We start from the raw sequence: 17,316 nt of genomic DNA, 5'->3' as shown, positions 1-17,316 counted from the left end.
AGAATAAGGCTATTTCTTATTTTCTCGAGCTTTTAAGCCAGCAAGAGGGTTATTGTCCCTTTAAATGTCTAATCTTAATATTTACTCAAGGCGATTTACCTTTTCATTATACGCTGAAATATTATGTTACATTCCCTTCTCAGATGGATTTAGTAAGAGCTATATTATTAAAACTTGGATTATACAAGCTGAAACTTTTAAACACGTATCTGCCACTGAATCATACATGTAATGTATGCCGACATCCCCATATACATGTACAACAATTGTCACAGTAAATTGCTGGGAAGGCAATAGGCCTAAAACAAAAATATCTGTGTTCACGGTCATCCGACCGAACCTATGTTATAGGGCCAAAATCACTGACCCGAAACATTTCTCCCTTTTCCCAGGTCCTATAAATCGATATATCGGTAATTCTACAGCCCGAATCAATAAAAAATTTTCAAGAATCGCACTTAGCAATTAAGTTAGAAATTTGGGACATAAATAATAAACACCTTACCGTATTAATCACTTTTTTTTAATCGTCAAATTTCAACAAGTGCGTAACCACTCAGTTGACCAACTGATGGTTCTTTTCTTCACGTCTCGCTTCAGTAACTCGTAACCCGTCACTCTTAATTATTCAAGAATGATAATGGGTTATCAGGGGTCTCCCACAGCCAAACCAACGTACGGTATCTAACCCAACACTGGACTCCAGTACTGGCAATAGTCTCCACATCAACACTTCTTACTTCTGCACAGCAAACATTCAAGAAAGCAGTACACAAGTTAAATAAATTAAACAAAAAAGACCCCCCCCCCTACCTGGGTCCTATGTGCACTTAAGGGGGAAAGGAAGGATAAACATAAAAGCTATTAAATTACAATTGAATCCCAGGGATAAAATCACCATATAAAAAACATTAATTTTAAACATATTGACATGAATATAAATTTTTAAAGGGGGATCACATATAGGACATATATACACATCTATGGATCCAGCCTCCTCAGGAGTCAGATCAATGGAACCACTCCATGCACCAGTCGCACTGAATACCGAATCCTCGATCCCAATGTTTTCGACAAACCTAGCATAATTTTCTTCTGAGTTTTACAGGAGTATGGGTGTCCCCTTTCATAATATGTTTCCTATAATGTTCCACCCAGGGGGTATACCTCCCTATCCTTACAGAGCTTAATTCTGTCATGGTGCATGACTTATAATGAATTTCGCGTTTTGACTCGAAGATAGTTTTACCCTTGATTCAGGCGATATCCAAAATATTGACAGTGGTTACTATAATATGCACTTTACGGCAAGTTCACACCAATCTGATTGAAATTAATGTTTTTTTTTATATATACATCAGGTATAGGTTCAGGATCTACAGTTGGGGATCCAAACATTAAATCAGCAGGCATATTAATCTAACTCCCCAACATTGTCTTCCCTTGTCAGTGGTGCAGGACGGACGACTTGACAAGGACAGCTGTCTAGTCGTTCAGGTAGGACGAAAAACCGAGGACCCGTGTATACATTGTCGTGCACGTAAAGCATACCCTGGCAGTTGGATTTCGATATAAGAGTAGACCATAGTGTCGCTGCCCGGGCAAAATTTCCCTCATAGCACACTGTATGCTCGTCTTCATTAGCGCAGTCGGAGCAGAACAGTAGGACGTTAAATCCCATTTCATTTCATTTTGTAACATTAATTTATTGGGGTATCCCCCCTCCCTATAGCAGAGTAAAGCATCCATTAAAGTACGATTATATCTTTCTACCTGCCCGTTGGAAGATCGAAGATAAAGGGTAGTTCTGGCTCTATATATACTCTTCAAAAAAAGTAGGGATATTGAAATACCTATGCAGGTTGTGATATGATAAATAGTCATGGACACTTGACATGCTTTGAGAGTATGTTCACAGATGAAAAACGTATCGCCCCAACAGAACCACTGAGCTGCATGTGCGACACGCAATAGCACCATACACGTGGGAGTGGGAGGGGTTCATTGTCAAATTTGACACTTCAACGAAGGGTTGATGAAAACTGTCGCGTGCTGGTTTATCCTATCCATGTTTGCTTTCCTATCGGTTCTTGCATAAGATTTACTGTTTAGTGTATCTTTGCTTTAGTGTGTTACGTTTAATTAGATCGGGAGACGTGTTCGTCGACGTCAACTGCAAGAATTGGCCGTGGCTGCAAGAGGAGTGGGTCAGATTGTCCCAAATCCTGATTGGACGGTTGATTAGGAACATGCCACGACGAATTGCTGAATATCTGAAGATTGGTGGAGCAATTACTCATTATTTAAATTAAGACAATCAAAAACGTCCATTTTCACTTTTGACAGTGTATCCCTTTGCGAGTGAAACGGGGCCGTCAGATAAGCCGCCCATATGAACTGGGTATGTTCATGTGTAGGCAATTGGCCTGTTATTAACACACACTGGTTACCTCTAATAAAAACATCAGTGCATTTCCGCAGTTTTGTATTGTTTCTGAATATCCCCTACTTTTTTTGAAGAGTATATTTTCAATAAATCACACAGGAAGATAAATAGGTCACTTTGAAAATTCCGAGCCTGGTCAATAAAGATATGAAAGGGACCCGGAATCTGGAAAAAGAATTCATTGACAGTAACTGTGGCCTGTGCCGTTATTTCCCCAGTTTGAGATGGCAAAGGGATACATTCTACGCAATTGGTGAATTGATCCACCAATTGGATATGGGCTAGAGACCTAAAAAAATCTAAATGAGCTCTTTCCATCGGAACTCCTGCACGATAATTGACTAAATTATGTCTAGCTAACATAGTTGCCATCTTCATTGCACTGCTTGCATGATGCAACATATACATTTATTTCACAAGTCATCCGATACCAGTATAATATTTGGTTCTTATTTACATTCCTTCGTGGCTAGCTGTAGGGACATCGTGATTTATTCTTAATAGCTCAGAAACTAAGGACGTTGGCACTACTAATTGGGAATGACCATCGATCTTTCCGATACAAAATTTGATTTTCATCTAAATAATTTAATTTCTGATTAATCCAATAATTCACCTCCCCCGGGTTCTATTTTGTTAATCATCCAATAAGAATATCCAAATCTGAATCTAAATTGCGACCATGCTTAATTTCTTCTAATTTATCTGATAAATCTATTTCTGAATCGTCCCGAGTCAAATTTAAATCTTGGGGATTTCCCTATGGGTATCTCTGGGAGAAACTATTAGAGCACAAGAAAATAATTTTAAAATATATCACTGTTTTAATTACTTTGTGTAAAACATAAAAAAATAAAGGGAATAATCTTAAAACATATTATTTACAAGATACAAAACTAACAAACTAAACGGTATCATTCCAATACTTAGACACCCACCATCTGATGATAAGGGATAAAGGATAAAGCACACGACCGAGACACTTTTCTCTTAAAGTGTTTTGTACAAAAAAAATTCTGTAGCTGAGCCCCTGATGATGCCTATCTTCATTAGCCTGGTTGGTGCAGGAAAGTGGGAAGTTAAATCCCATTTTATAATATTATGCTACTGAATACGAACAATGTGGGAGCCGTGGTGGCCCAGTGGGTAAGACGTTGGCTCGCAAACCCGATCAGGGTGTTGCTCGAGAAAGTTCCTCCTTGTCAGTGGGACAGGACAGATGGCCTGACAAGGGATCAGCGTATAGCAGGGGCTAAATGAGAGGGACGCAATGACGAGCTTTATGTCATGGTTTTGAGTTTTTGCGCCCCCTTGAGTTTTTGCGCCCCCTTGCAAATGGCGAAAAAAATCACGCGCTTCCAATGCAGTTTTCAAGATTATAATCATAATCATATTAGCCATTGTCATTATATTCATTATTTATTTAATGTTTTGTTCGTTTGTGTATGCTGCCTCTAATGGGGTGTTTAGATAACCATAAAATCTACACTCAAAGCCATTAAAAACGCAATGCCTAATTCTTGAAATATTTCTGGTAAATGTTTTCTTGGACTTTCCTGTCTTATGGCATTGAAACTTGTGATGGGTCTCTTTTTGTAGAGTTCTGGGTTTGAACCCAATATCAGTTCCCGGTAATGAACTTTGTTCGTGCAAACGCAACACTTGTCTTTTTACACGATTTTAAGCAGTACCATGTCACACGTTTTGCACGTGCATTCCATGCACTCTGGCCCTTTAAATACAGATTAAAATTTTAACATTCATCACTTCGGAAAAATGCCACGCCTTACACAAGAAAACGGGAACATAGCTATTGGCATGCTGGATCGGGGGCTTCACAGGTAGCCGTCGCCAGACACTTTAATGTCCACCTATCGACCATTGCTCGCCTCAGACAACGTTTTCACGCCATTGGAAGAGTTGCCGATCGACCCCGACCTGGAACGCCACCTGTTACAACCGCTGCTCAAGATAGCCACATCCGACTACAGCATCTGGGCAACAGGCTCCAGTCAGCTACAGCTACTGCCAGGGGAACTGTTGGAACACGGCAACGTCAGATCAGACCTCAAACAGCCCGAAGGCGCCTGACTGCTCTTGGGTTACGCTGCCGTCGACCTTACCAAGGCCAAATCCTTTTGCATCGTCATCGACTTGCCAGACAGCAATGGGCCGCAAATCAGGGGTATCTGCACAACACACCATGGCGAAATATCATCTTCTCGGATGAATCCCGATTCAACCTTAGTTTTCCTGATGGACGTCACCGTATCTACCGACGTCGACATGAACGCTTTGCTCGTAACTGCGTGCTCGAAAGGGATCGTTTCGTGGGAGGTTGCGTCATGGTTTGGGCCGCTATCAACGTCAACGTCCGGTCCCAGTTGGTGGTCCAAGGCAATCTCAACACACCATGGCGAAATATCATCTTCTCGGATGAATCCCGATTCAACCTTAGTTTTCCTGATGGACGTCACCGTATCTACCGACGTCGACATGAACGCTTTGCTCGTAACTGCGTGCTCGAAAGGGATCGTTTCGTGGGAGGTTGCGTCATGGTTTGGGCCGCTATCAACGTCAACGTCCGGTCCCAGTTGGTGGTCCAAGGCAATCTCAACGCTCAACATTATGTTGACGCCATCCTTCGTCCGGTGTTGCTTCCATTGCTGGCTCAACATGGCGTCCGTCGACAGTTGGTTTTCCAGCATGACAACGCCCGACCCACACTGCCAGGTTGACAAGAGACTTTCTGAACAATTGGCCCAATTGGCCCGCTATTTCTCCCGACAAGAACCTGATCGGCCACCTTTGGGATGAAATTGGACGGCGTGCACGTAAAAGATCTCTCGACAGTTGGAATTCAATATTAGAGTAGTCCGTAGTGCCGCTGTCTTCATTTAGCCCAGTTCGGAGCAGAACAGTAGGACGTTAAACCCCATTTCATTTCATTTCATTTACCTCAAGACGCATGCCCGTCTTCAATAGCCCATTCAGTTGAACGTTAAACCGCGTTTCATTTTGCGAACAATGTAGCACAACGTGTAGCAGACGACGATTCATACTTTTATTGTCCAGGCTTTCACGTACGATATTTTTTCATTAAAGTGTCTGGACGATCACATCTACCAATTATCCATTATGGCTGCTAGAAATCCGGGTGTCGAGTATGGTAAGCTTCAACATGACGTGAATTCTGGGTTGATGAAAGATATTATTGCATGTCTGGACAGATGCAGGCAATATTAATTTTGTGGTGTATTGAATTTCGATTTTCTACAAAACAGCACAGTCAAACAATTATTATTATGAAAGTTCAGCGCTTCTACATTGCACGTACGAAGTCTACACAGTACTACTAAGTACTACACTGTTGACACATTTTCATTTGGTTTTTACAATGTTTAAATTTTTATCTTTCCAACAATTTGATAACTTAGCTAGGCCTTTTATTTATGATTTCATAATGAATGTTAGGCCTACGTATGTATATTTTAATCAGGTAAAATTGTTTTTCGATATTTCTACACTTATGTAGCTAGGCTTACATGATATAAGTCAATATATAGAGCATTATCATTATCTTAAAAACTAGGTTAAAGTTTTACTTCAGTAGGCATTTATAAATACTCTACCCTAGAAATGAAACACATCCTGTTGAATAAATATCAGCCAATGCTGGATTTTTGAAAAGAGGGGTGCAATAGAATGTCTTCAATTGCTAGGCATCAGAGCTAGGCCAAGGAAAAACCATGACAAAGTCGACTAAAAAGTGGAATTTGTGACATAAAAACAGTTTGTGATATTCTTATTTCTGTATGTTCATGCAGTATGGTCAGGTTGGTGTTACGGATTCTGGGTATCAGGGCATTTATTTTTAGTATTGTAAGTAGGCTGGGGCAAATGCTCTAGCTCTACTGCTGAAAACAATTGATCCACCACTAAAGAATCAATGGGACAATACAGATGATGTCAAATCATACTTGTAACATAAAGCACAAGGCATTCAGATTCAAATATTCATGTAACCTCACGCCTAAAGGGAAGACAACAGCCCATGCAGTGCTTTAGATTTCTTTAAAAATGTCCTGTTAAGTATGGTATCACAAATTCATTAAAGGACCTAATAGTCAGACACAAGATAAAAAGATTAATAACCGACATCCCAAGTTTTATTACCCCCCCCACCCCACTTTCCCACAGTTCCAACTGTCAAGAATGGTTTAGGAAAGTCTACTGTTACAAGAATCCTACAGAAAGTGGGAAGTGGTGTGTGCACTGCATCAGCGCCTGTATATATATGTAATTATATATTATCATATCTCGTAAAAAATCTTTATTGTAGGCCATATCAACTGGACCCACACAAAATACTCCATTGTTTATGCAAGAAAATATATCATGTTATTGTTTCAAATGACAAATGTACAGTGTTTCTAGGACACTCCATATATTTCCTTTAAATCGTAGTACCCAACCATATAATGTATATTTACATTTTAATCTTCTTCAGATGAATCCTGGATTCAGAATATATATATAAATTTACCAGCAGTGAAACGTAGGGCAGAAACTTTAGGTACAAGAAGAACAGTTAAAAAGCAATGGCAGGTTTGTAACTTTTAAACTTATAAATAACATGCTCAATTGTATTACTATTATGATGATAATGTTGATTTGGGAACATTTATAGTATTCTATATAATTCCCTTCAAGAAAAAAATTGTATTGAAGAACATGGTTTTTTTTAGTCAGGTATAGGTCTCAGTTTTCTCATTTAAGCGTAACAACAGGAGTTGGCAGCTCTCTCAGGTATTGGAATATTATCAATCAGAACCTTTGCATGACCTTGAGAGTGTGCCTGTGCAATTTTTTAATGACACCAAGAATCATAATTAAGAAAAAGATTTAATGATATTATTATTATGGATAGGTGGGGGTGGGGGTGTGTGCACTTCAGATCATAACGTCTGTCATTGAGTCATGTGGCCTTGTTTCTATCCAAACGTGTAGGGACGTCTCTCGGACATCCGGTTTCCTCCAACTAATAAAGACCTCTATGAGCAAGTGATTTTATGAAATAAATTTCATTCTATTTCTCTCTTTCAGGCTGCCTGGTTATTAAGAGCTGTTACATGTATAGATCTTACAACATTAGCTGGAGATGATACACCATGTAATGTGGCAAGATTGTGCTACAAAGCTAAACATCCTGTTAGACAAGACTTAGTTAAAGCTTTAGATATTATGGATAAAGGTATAGTAAGACAATTATATTAACGTCTTACTTTTTTGCACCAACCAGGGTAATGAACCCTGGCATAAGTTTACACCATACAGTTAGCAATTAGGATAATTGAAATAGGGTTTAACGTCCTACTGTTCTGCTCCGAACTGGGCTAATGAAGACAGGCATACACCATATAGTGTGCTATGAGGGACATTTGGCCCAGACAGCGGCGCTACGACCTACTCGTATATCGAATTCCAACTGCCAAGGGGTCTTTTTCTGCATGCCAATGTGTACACTGGACCTCGTTTTTTTATACGCCCACATTGAAATGTGGTCGTATATTGTCGTCGCCCCCGTCCGGCGATCCGGCGTCCACAATTGCTTTTGTGGAGCTCTAGAGACCAAAGTAAATATTCGATTGACCGTAAATTTGTACACAGTGTTTAAGGTCTTGAGACGAAGAAGCCTATTGATTTTCAGCGATTTCGGATAATTACTGTCAGAGTTATGGCCCTTGATCACTTCAAAAAATCTTGTGGACGCTCTAGAAGCCAAAGTTAATATCCGATTGACCTTAAATTTATACACAGTGTTTAAGGTCTTGAGACGAAGAAGCCTATTGATTGTCAGCGATTTCCGATAATTACTGCCAGAGTTATGGCCCTTGATCACTTCAAAAAAATCTTGTGGACGCTCTTGAAGCCAAAGTTAATATCCGATTGACCTTAAATTTATACACAGTGTATAAGGTCATGAGACGAAGAATCCTATTGATTTTCAGCGATTTCCGATAATTACTGCCAGAGTTATGGCCCTTGATCACTTTGAAAAATCTTGTGGACGCTCTAGAGGCCAAAGTTAATATCCGATTGACTTTAAATTTATACACAGTGTTTAAGGTCATGAGACGAAGAATCCTATTGATTTTCAGCAATTTCTGATAATTACTGCCAGAGTTATGGCCCTTGATCACTTCAAAAAATCTTCTGGACGCTCTAGAGGCCAAATTTAATATTCAATTGACTTTAAATTTATACACAGTGTTTAAGGTCATGAGACGAAGAAGTCTATTGGTTTTCAGCAATTTCCGATAATTACTGCCAGTGTTATGGCCCTTGATTTTAAAAAATTTCCGCTCTAAAGGCTAAAGTTATCATCCGATTGACAGCTAAATCCATGATATTAAAAGTTTTGTATACAAAACGTTAGCATTGGGCAGAACTTTATAAAGAACAAACAAATTCTAATGTTTTTCTGATAATTACTTCGTGAGTTGTTGCTCTTAATCAGATTTTAATGTATTATAAATGTTTCATTACCGAAATAAGTAAGAATATGCGACAACTCTTGTTGACTGCCCGGACGATTTAGCTGCTGTGGGCGTATGTTTCGTTGCCTGGCAACCTATCTTTTGTCCCATCGAACGACCTAGACTGCTGTCCTTGTCAGACCCTCTATCCTGCACCACTGACAAGGGGAAACCACGCCGGAAAATCCCAATAAATGTTCAACATTTAAGTTTTGCATTCGGATATGCTACTGTCTATGGCTGTCTTTTTTTTAAGACATAGCTGCTGTGAGATCATATTTCCATACTTTGTGTCGTAGTCATCTTTTATTATGTTTATATTGCTATTTGTTTTTCGTTTTACTTTTGCAATAAGTTGTTAAATATCATTTGATTTAGCTGCATATTTTCAAATTTGCTGACTTTGTCTTTCCAAATTTGCTGACTTGTCTTTCCAAATTTGCTGACTTTGTCTTTCCAAATTAAAAGTCTATTTTAAACTGTATTATAAAACAGGATTATTATTTAATTATATTTTTACAGATATAACAACAGGAGCTGTATGTGTTTATCCAAGTCGTGTCGCAGATTGTGCTAAAGCATTAAAAGCCTGTAATGGAACAAATATTCCTATAGCATCTGGTAAAACATATTTTCTACAGTTTTAGGTTTTTAATTTTTTTCGTCTTTAATATGGAATCTATTTTAGGAATTATACAGAATTTCTGGACCATTAGTAGTTAGTACCAATCTGATTAAAACACAGATCCTATTTCATTTTGTTTTTTTATAGTTCGAAATTTGGTTTTACTTGTCTTCACAACACTAGGATCTGGAAGAGTTGTTATATAACACGCGTGAGGGATTAGTCAATGAAACGGTCTGTTACAACAACTTCTTGGCATGTAATGCACGGAACTGTGGGTAAACCACTAGAAACATCAATGCTGATTGATTAATCAATGTCTGATGTCATAGGGTCAAAAGACATTGGTACGACCCCTGACGCAACCTTCAACTAGAACCGACCATCGAAAGTATAAGAAAACGAAATATAGATCTGTATTTTAATCAGATTGGGAAAGTACTTGTAAATGGTCAATTTGATTTCATGGGAATGATTGAGATAAAGCGAAGTAAATGTTTCTCATTTAAAACATGATTATTTGAACAAATCTGATTTATTAGTATCATTGTAAAGCTCTTTAATATTTATTACAGTTGCCACTGGATTTCCAACAGGACAAACACCATTAAAAACACGTCTAGAGGAGATAAAGCAAGCTGTCAGTAGTGGAGCCAGAGAGATAGATATAGTCATAAATAGAACATATGCTTTAACAGGAGACTGGAAAGGTACCGTAGATATAAAATCAGCTTTTTTATTACGTTATACAAGAAATGAAGCAAATCTTTGCGTTATCGTGGGGCGGATGGCCGAATGGTTAGTAGGTGCGCACTGTGTCGTAAGGTCTGTCATTGAGTCAACTGGTGTGGTTTCGGATCCCCGGATGTACATGACAAGGAGTAGGATCGCCTGTCCAACCTTGTAGGTTTTCTCTGGTTCCTCCGGTTTGCTCCCACTGCTAAAGACCCCTACGCGTAGGGGAATTATTGAAATAAAATTGAACCATATGTTAGTCCCATAAGTGACCTAGTTTGTTTTGAGTGGACATTAAACCCCATTTCTCTCTTTCTTTGCGTTATCTATTTTGATTTGGTGTCTTATTTTACAATTTCTTTCATGCAGGTGTGTATAATGAAGTTCGTTTAATGCGAGAAGCTTGTGGTGAAGCACATTTAAAAACAATATTAGCTACGGGTGAACTGGGTTCTATGGTAAATGTCTACAAAGCCAGTATGGTGTGCATGATGGCAGGTAAGTTGAAATAATTTTGGGATGTCACATGACAGTTAATCTGAATTTCTAGTCTGAGACCAGCTGTTAAATAGAGTTATGCCCCTTTACTCCTTTTTGACCCAAGGTTTCACACATTGTGAGCAACATTAGTATTTCACCTACAGGTTATTGGTAGTGTTTCAAAGCAGAGTGAAGATGCAACTTATAGTTAAATATTCATTCGGCCCATTGAAACTTGATAAAAAAAAAATTACATCTATTATTGAAAAATAATTTGTAGCACTATAAGTCTTATCAATAAATCGGATAGTTGTTGCCGTTTGGCTTGGTACCCTTTTGGGCCCTGTTCCTTAGTGGGGGGGGGGGAACCAAATATCTACGTAAACTGTGTGGTTTCGCACCAGTCTTATGCACAAGCAATCAAGCCAATTTGAGCATGTAGTCAAAAACGACAAAAATTGACTTAGATATCTGAATTAAAATTTTGACATTGACAAACTGCTAGATGAATGAAGAGAGATCAAGATATTTGGGCAATTCAATTTTCAAAAGGTCAAAATTTTGACTTGGATATGTGAATTAAAATTTTGATATTAACTGCTAGATGAATGAAGAGAGATCAAGATATTTGGACCATTACAACCAGTACAAATTGATGCATTGAATTGTTGAATTATATAACAGTATATTTAATTATAGGCGCTGATTTTATTAAGACATCAACAGGTAAAGAAGGTGTAAATGCCATTTTACCAGTTGGTCTTGTCATGGTTAGAGCTATCAGAGAATATCATCATAGAACTACACATAAGGTAATGTATTCTAAATTATTCAAATATCTGGCTAGTTTATCAATCAAGGTTACTTTGTGTTATTTTTAAGAATCATTTATAATTTTGTATTATTTTCATAGCACCTAACAATATAGAATGCATGCAAAGCTATAATAGTGACCATATAAAACAATGAAATGTTGACTGGACATGATGCTAAAACTGATGGGTTTTCCCTTTTATAGTCCTGACATCGTTGTGTCTTGACATATTAATATCACCGGAGAAGTTAACAAATGTGCAGTAGTGTAGCATATTTCTTGGCAACCACTGAACTAATTTTCAATCATGTAAAATTTAGAAATCATTAGAAATTGAGCCTAACACAGTGAGTGAAAGAAATAGTGTTATTTTGTTATAAGGTTTCAGTTACAATATCATATGTTGGTAAAATCAATTTTACTGTTTACTATCGTATTAACAAAAAACAGATTTTAGTAAAAGAGTCATCTTCATTGGTATATTTGATAATCCTGTCCAGATGTATTGGGGAGTTGGCTGATCCAGATCATATGGTCTATTATTTAGTTTCTAGTATAAAATCTGAGTTATCTGGTTTATTCCCCTTGTTAAAGACCTATGAGCACATGGGGATGCTCGATTGTCAGAATTGACAGAATTGACAGAATTGCAATCAAGTGAGGGGATCACGTGGCTAAGTGGGTAAGACGCTGGCTCGCTAGCCTGGAGGTCGGGTGTTCGATCCCTGCATTGGCCGAGAAAGTTCATCCAGATTTTCCAGCATAGTTTCTCCTTGTCAGTGATGCAGGACGGAGGGCCTGACATGGACAGCTGTCTAGTTGTTCGGATGGGATGAAAAACCGAGGTCCCGTGTACATATTGGCTTGCACATTAAAGATTCCTTGGCAGTTGAAATTCGATATAAGAGTAGCGCCGCTGCCCAGGCAAAATTTCTCTCATAGCACACTGTATGGCGCATGGCCGTCTTCATTAGCCCATGTTAGGAGTAGGACGTTAAACCCCATTTCATTTCATTTCATTTCCCGAATCGACAGAATTGCAAGGGAGTGACGTGGAAGTCAGTCGGCATGCAGTTGCCTGAAATCTCCCTTTTCACTTGATTTTCAATATTCTGGGATTCAGAGAATTCAATTCCAGAACATTCAGTTGAGTATCCCCATAATGAAAATCAAGCTGTACACCCCCCACCAAAGATGTATTGCCTTTTCTTCTTTCACAATATGGAAGCACAAAATTAGCGGACAACTCAATAATAATGGCAAATATGAACGACTTCTGCATAAAGAGGGAAAGTAATAAAGTAATAAAAGAAAAAATGTTTTATTATTGTCTACAACTTTTAAAGATTTATACTTGAATCTTGGAGTATAGATAAATATTGTATTTATTTTATTAGGTTGGCTTTAAACCTGCTGGAGGTATTAGATCTGCTAAAGATGCTTGTACATGGTTGTCAATGATGAAGGAAGAATTGGGAGATGAATGGACAAAACCAAACTTATTTAGAATTGGTGCTAGTAGTCTTCTTGGTGATATAGAGAGACAAATATTTCATTATGTTACTGGTAGATATGCTGCAGCACATGAATTACCCATGGCGTAATTACCTACTTGTCTTGTATAAAAATCTTGATTTAATTACCGGTTAATTGGTTGAAAGTGCTGCTTTTCATACATATATGTACTTTATTTTATGGTTATTCTCAGGTATATAGAAGTGATTAATAATTGTAATAATGGGAAACAGAATTCATATATACTTGGTTTGATGTCAGATTTTGGTATTACACATCCATGAATTAAGAATTGTTTATTATGTATTTGCAAATGAATAGGTGTTGTTGCCTTACAAGAATTGAATAAATAAAATGATTTATAAAATAAACAAAATAAACAAAATGTTTCTTGTTTCTAGAAAGAAATTTATTAAATAATATAGAAATAAAAGTATTAATCAATGTTTATTATTTTTGGGGTCTTAGTAGGTACATGGTATAGTTCTAGTTCAATAAGCGAATTATTGAAATAAAATCAAACCGTATGTTAGTCCTGAAATGACCTAGTTTGTGTCGAGTGGACGTTAAACCCCATTTCTCTCTCTCTCACTCCTCATCAAATTCTAAATGCTAAGCTTTATTTTATGTGCTTACCAACATATACATATGGGCTAGGGTTTTTTGTCCCATCCGAACGACTAGACGTTGTTCTCGGACAACACCAGAATGGAACCCAGGACCCCCTGTTTAGTGAGCCAACCTCTTATTCACAGAGATGTGGGAGGAAACGACAGTACCCAAAAAAACACCCAGGAAGCTAGCGTGACCCTACTTTCTGTCGGATTCATGACTTGCATCTATAGATAACAGACTTAAGGATCTCCAAGAAGTTTTCGTTAAACCCCACTTGACGTACCAACCCCTATTACATGCATGATATATACGTTACTAAGCTCATTAGAACCAACGATGCTACAATGCTTATTGCATGATTCTGATTAGCGCCCTTATCAACCCGAATAGAAGGGAAAGGAAGCGGACTATAATTTATAATGGCGAAGTAGAAATTGAGTAATCGCTAACCGCCCGCGATAAATCTCGAAAAAATCTGATTAAAAAAAGCGTCATGCGTATTATTACTCAACCCAATTATTACGTGTAATGAAGTGAATGTGGCTTTCCAATTCATTATTTATGAAGCACGATTTCTTACAGCAAAGGCTGGTCATAGAAAAATATGCTGTATCGATTATCTAAGTAAAAGGATTATATTATAATACCTACACAAGTAATAAAAAGACTTAATCGATCATTTGGCACAAGTTATAATTTCTAATAACACTGCTACGGTCAAATTGATTCGCATGAGAAAACGGATTAGTGCTATATTTAATACTGCATACAGTGTAGCTATAGAAATCGCCATTGATATAATAATGTAGTTTGTTTTATACATGGACATTTGACATTGTTTTTCTTCGTAGTGTTGGTGTCTGTATATTACGCGGCATTAGAATTGGATTAAGAAATTAACGTATTCATTTTATAGCAGCATAAAGAAATTACTGGGGAAAATACAGAAAGTTTATAGGTATATAGAATTGTGAAACCTGTTAGATGATTTGTGAATAACTGTGTAAAACACTTGCATCTTATAAAACCATAGGACTAAGAGATCTTCGGATAAAAGAAAGGTGTGTTCTGATATGTACGTGGTGTGGTTTCGTAGAAAGTCCATGTAAAATGGATGAGTCTGTCATTTATTATAATCTTACTATAATAGAATAAAACCGTGAATACATTTGAAGGAATTAATGAATAGACATACAAAAAGTAGCAATGACTGCAAGTTAACACCATGTCCTTCTCTAACAAGGATCTATTTCATCTACCATATCTGACTACAGTTCCAAACAATACCCCGCGTACCGAACTACAAGCAGCACATGTTGAATTTTGTGATTTATCGAGACCCAGTGGAACCGACAACGATAATGGTAAGGAATGTCATAACGCCTTCAGGGCCAAACAACCGATATTGCCTCGTATCCAGAAAAGGATAATATCCAATACACCGGAACAAGAAATAGTCAGTAAAAGTTACTCCACACTAAATTTCAGCAAATGCAAAGTTCAAACAAAATTTACGGAAGGATTGAGTTCTTTGAGTAGATCAGACGAACCCCTTTACAGCATTCAGAGAAAAGATGTTCTAGCGGCAAATTTACCAAATACAATAAAGTTATCACAAGAGCGAAATAAAAGTTATTTCACCATTAATTGTAACATTTATTCTGAACAAAAGATGAAGCCCCTTCTTAAACCTAAAAGACTAGCTGAAAGAGGAAGGATAAAGTGCAATGTCACCACACAACCTCAAAGATTGCCAGTTCTTAGATTCGCACCTGATGTTCTTGAGGATTCTCCGATCCAGAAACGGCGCACGTTAGAACAAAATGAGAGACCTGTTACTCCATTCTATCCAGAAAGCAAAAGACCAAAACAACACGCTATTGTCCCAAACGTTGTTTGCGTTGGGGAATCATTAACAGAAGAAATTGAGGACACTTTAGCATTAAACAGCCGGCAAAAACCATCATACCCCATTGTAGACTCGGGGCATCGCCAGAGAGCACTACCCGTAAAAGATACGGGGTTATCCAAAGCTCAAATAGAAATTCCGGATAGTATTTTGAGGGATTCTAGTTTCCTTAAATCAAACAAAAGGTATCAAAGCAATTCGCTAGAACAAAACAAATATCCTACTAATCAAACAAAACAAATATGCCATGAAGAAGGGTCGTCAAAAGTTTTTAAATTATTTGTAAAAATGCCCCAAATAAATGGTTTTGGAACATTCATGGCGCCACCGACAACTCCAAGTGAAGGATATTACCCACCACAAAATAGCAGAACTATTGATGTCCAGTCGCCCGAAAACTGTGATAATTATAATAACATTGTCGATAATGAACTATTTCAGGTCGATTCTGTGAACTCGGTAAAATCGGATTCAAATCCATTGTGTATTGACACTTATTCAAACTTTCAAAACCAAAATGAGGTTGACATTTTAAACTCAGATCTTTGTTGTCGAGAAGTTACAACCCAGATATATTCTGATTATATAGATCAATAAAATCATTATTTAAAAATAAGAAAGTATATGGTTTTTTTAACTAGTGGGGATAAGTGAAAGAATGGGTTAACGCGTGTGCTTTAGATCATAAAGGTCTGTCATTGAGTCAAGTGGTGTGGTCTCGACTCACCGCTTGTAGGTGACAATGAGTTGGGTCGATTGTCAAATCTCGTGGGTTTTCTCCCATAACTAAAGACCCCTACGCACAAGCTTACCTATATGTTAGTCCCGAAATGACCTAGCTTGTATCGGGTGGACGTTGAAACGAAGTTGGGTTTAACTTCCCACAGTCCCATGTGAATTCTTTTTTTGCAATATGATTATTTATGTCGGTATCAGTCAATATCAGTTTTGTACGGCCGTCCGTGTGAACACTCTACATATTCATAGGTGTACGAGCCAGGGGGTGGGGGTCAGCGTCCCACTAACTTTCAGGTAATCTGACTTCGGGCAGACGGGTAAAGTAAAAACAAAAATTATTATTTCATCTAGTTGGCAAAATAAAGTGCCCATAGCCAAATAAAACACTAATTTTACTTTTCTTTTAATTAAATACCACGAATATGTACTGAATTTGCTATGGATTAAAACATTTTGTCTGGAGCCCCTCTACTTTGTGCGACATTTTTCGGGCATAGATTATTTTTTGTGAATGCAAGTCTGATTGGATGGTTGGAATTTGGGTAGGCATAGAGTGGGATTTCGGTTGTAAACCGATTGGAAACTTTGAAGTTGCTTAATTTACGGGCTAGAATAGCCGAAAAACACGTTTGCGAAGGTAAAATTTTCAAAATTTTCTCGAGGAGCGCGAGTCCCCCATACCCAGCGACGATTGATTGGTTGTTTGGGATTTGGGATTCAGGTAAGTCACCTGGTAGGCTATATTGGGCCACACTGAAGTTGCTATATTCACGGGCTGGAATAGCAGGAAAACGCGTTTGCGGCAGTTAAATTTTCAAATATTCATCGAGCTGGTTCACCTACATGTATGTATAAATTTATCTGATATATCTAGATTTATTTTGGTAAGGGGACATCGGT

The 17,316-nt window shown here is 37.8% G+C and overlaps 1 protein-coding gene across 1 annotated transcript; it reads left to right on the top strand.

The window, feature by feature from the left end:
- Positions 1-5,509: 5,509 nt before the first annotated feature.
- Positions 5,510-13,511, top strand: LOC126810404 (deoxyribose-phosphate aldolase). Its single transcript, XM_050535441.2, has 8 exons — positions 5,510-5,615; positions 6,957-7,054; positions 7,553-7,700; positions 9,508-9,606; positions 10,186-10,320; positions 10,715-10,843; positions 11,525-11,637; positions 13,037-13,511. Exons 1-8 carry the CDS (start codon positions 5,585-5,587, stop codon positions 13,241-13,243), a joined length of 960 nt encoding a protein of 319 aa, XP_050391398.2. The 5' UTR covers positions 5,510-5,584; the 3' UTR covers positions 13,244-13,511.
- The last annotated feature ends 3,805 nt before the right edge of the window (positions 13,512-17,316 follow it).

Source organism: Patella vulgata, chromosome 2 (assembly GCF_932274485.2).
Source record: "Patella vulgata chromosome 2, xgPatVulg1.2, whole genome shotgun sequence".
In the NCBI taxonomy this organism is placed as follows: domain Eukaryota; kingdom Metazoa; phylum Mollusca; class Gastropoda; family Patellidae; genus Patella; species Patella vulgata.
Note: the sequence above shows the minus strand (reverse complement) of the source record. Positions and strands in the feature narration are given on the sequence as shown.

Coding starts and splice junctions, on each gene's coding strand:
- LOC126810404 (XM_050535441.2), top strand. CDS start 5,585: ATGGCTGCTAGAAATCCGGGTGTCGAGTATG. Junction 9,607..10,185: donor AAATATTCCTATAGCATCTG/GTAAAACATATT, acceptor TATTTATTACAG/TTGCCACTGGATTTCCAACA. Junction 11,638..13,036: donor ATCATAGAACTACACATAAG/GTAATGTATTCT, acceptor TTATTTTATTAG/GTTGGCTTTAAACCTGCTGG.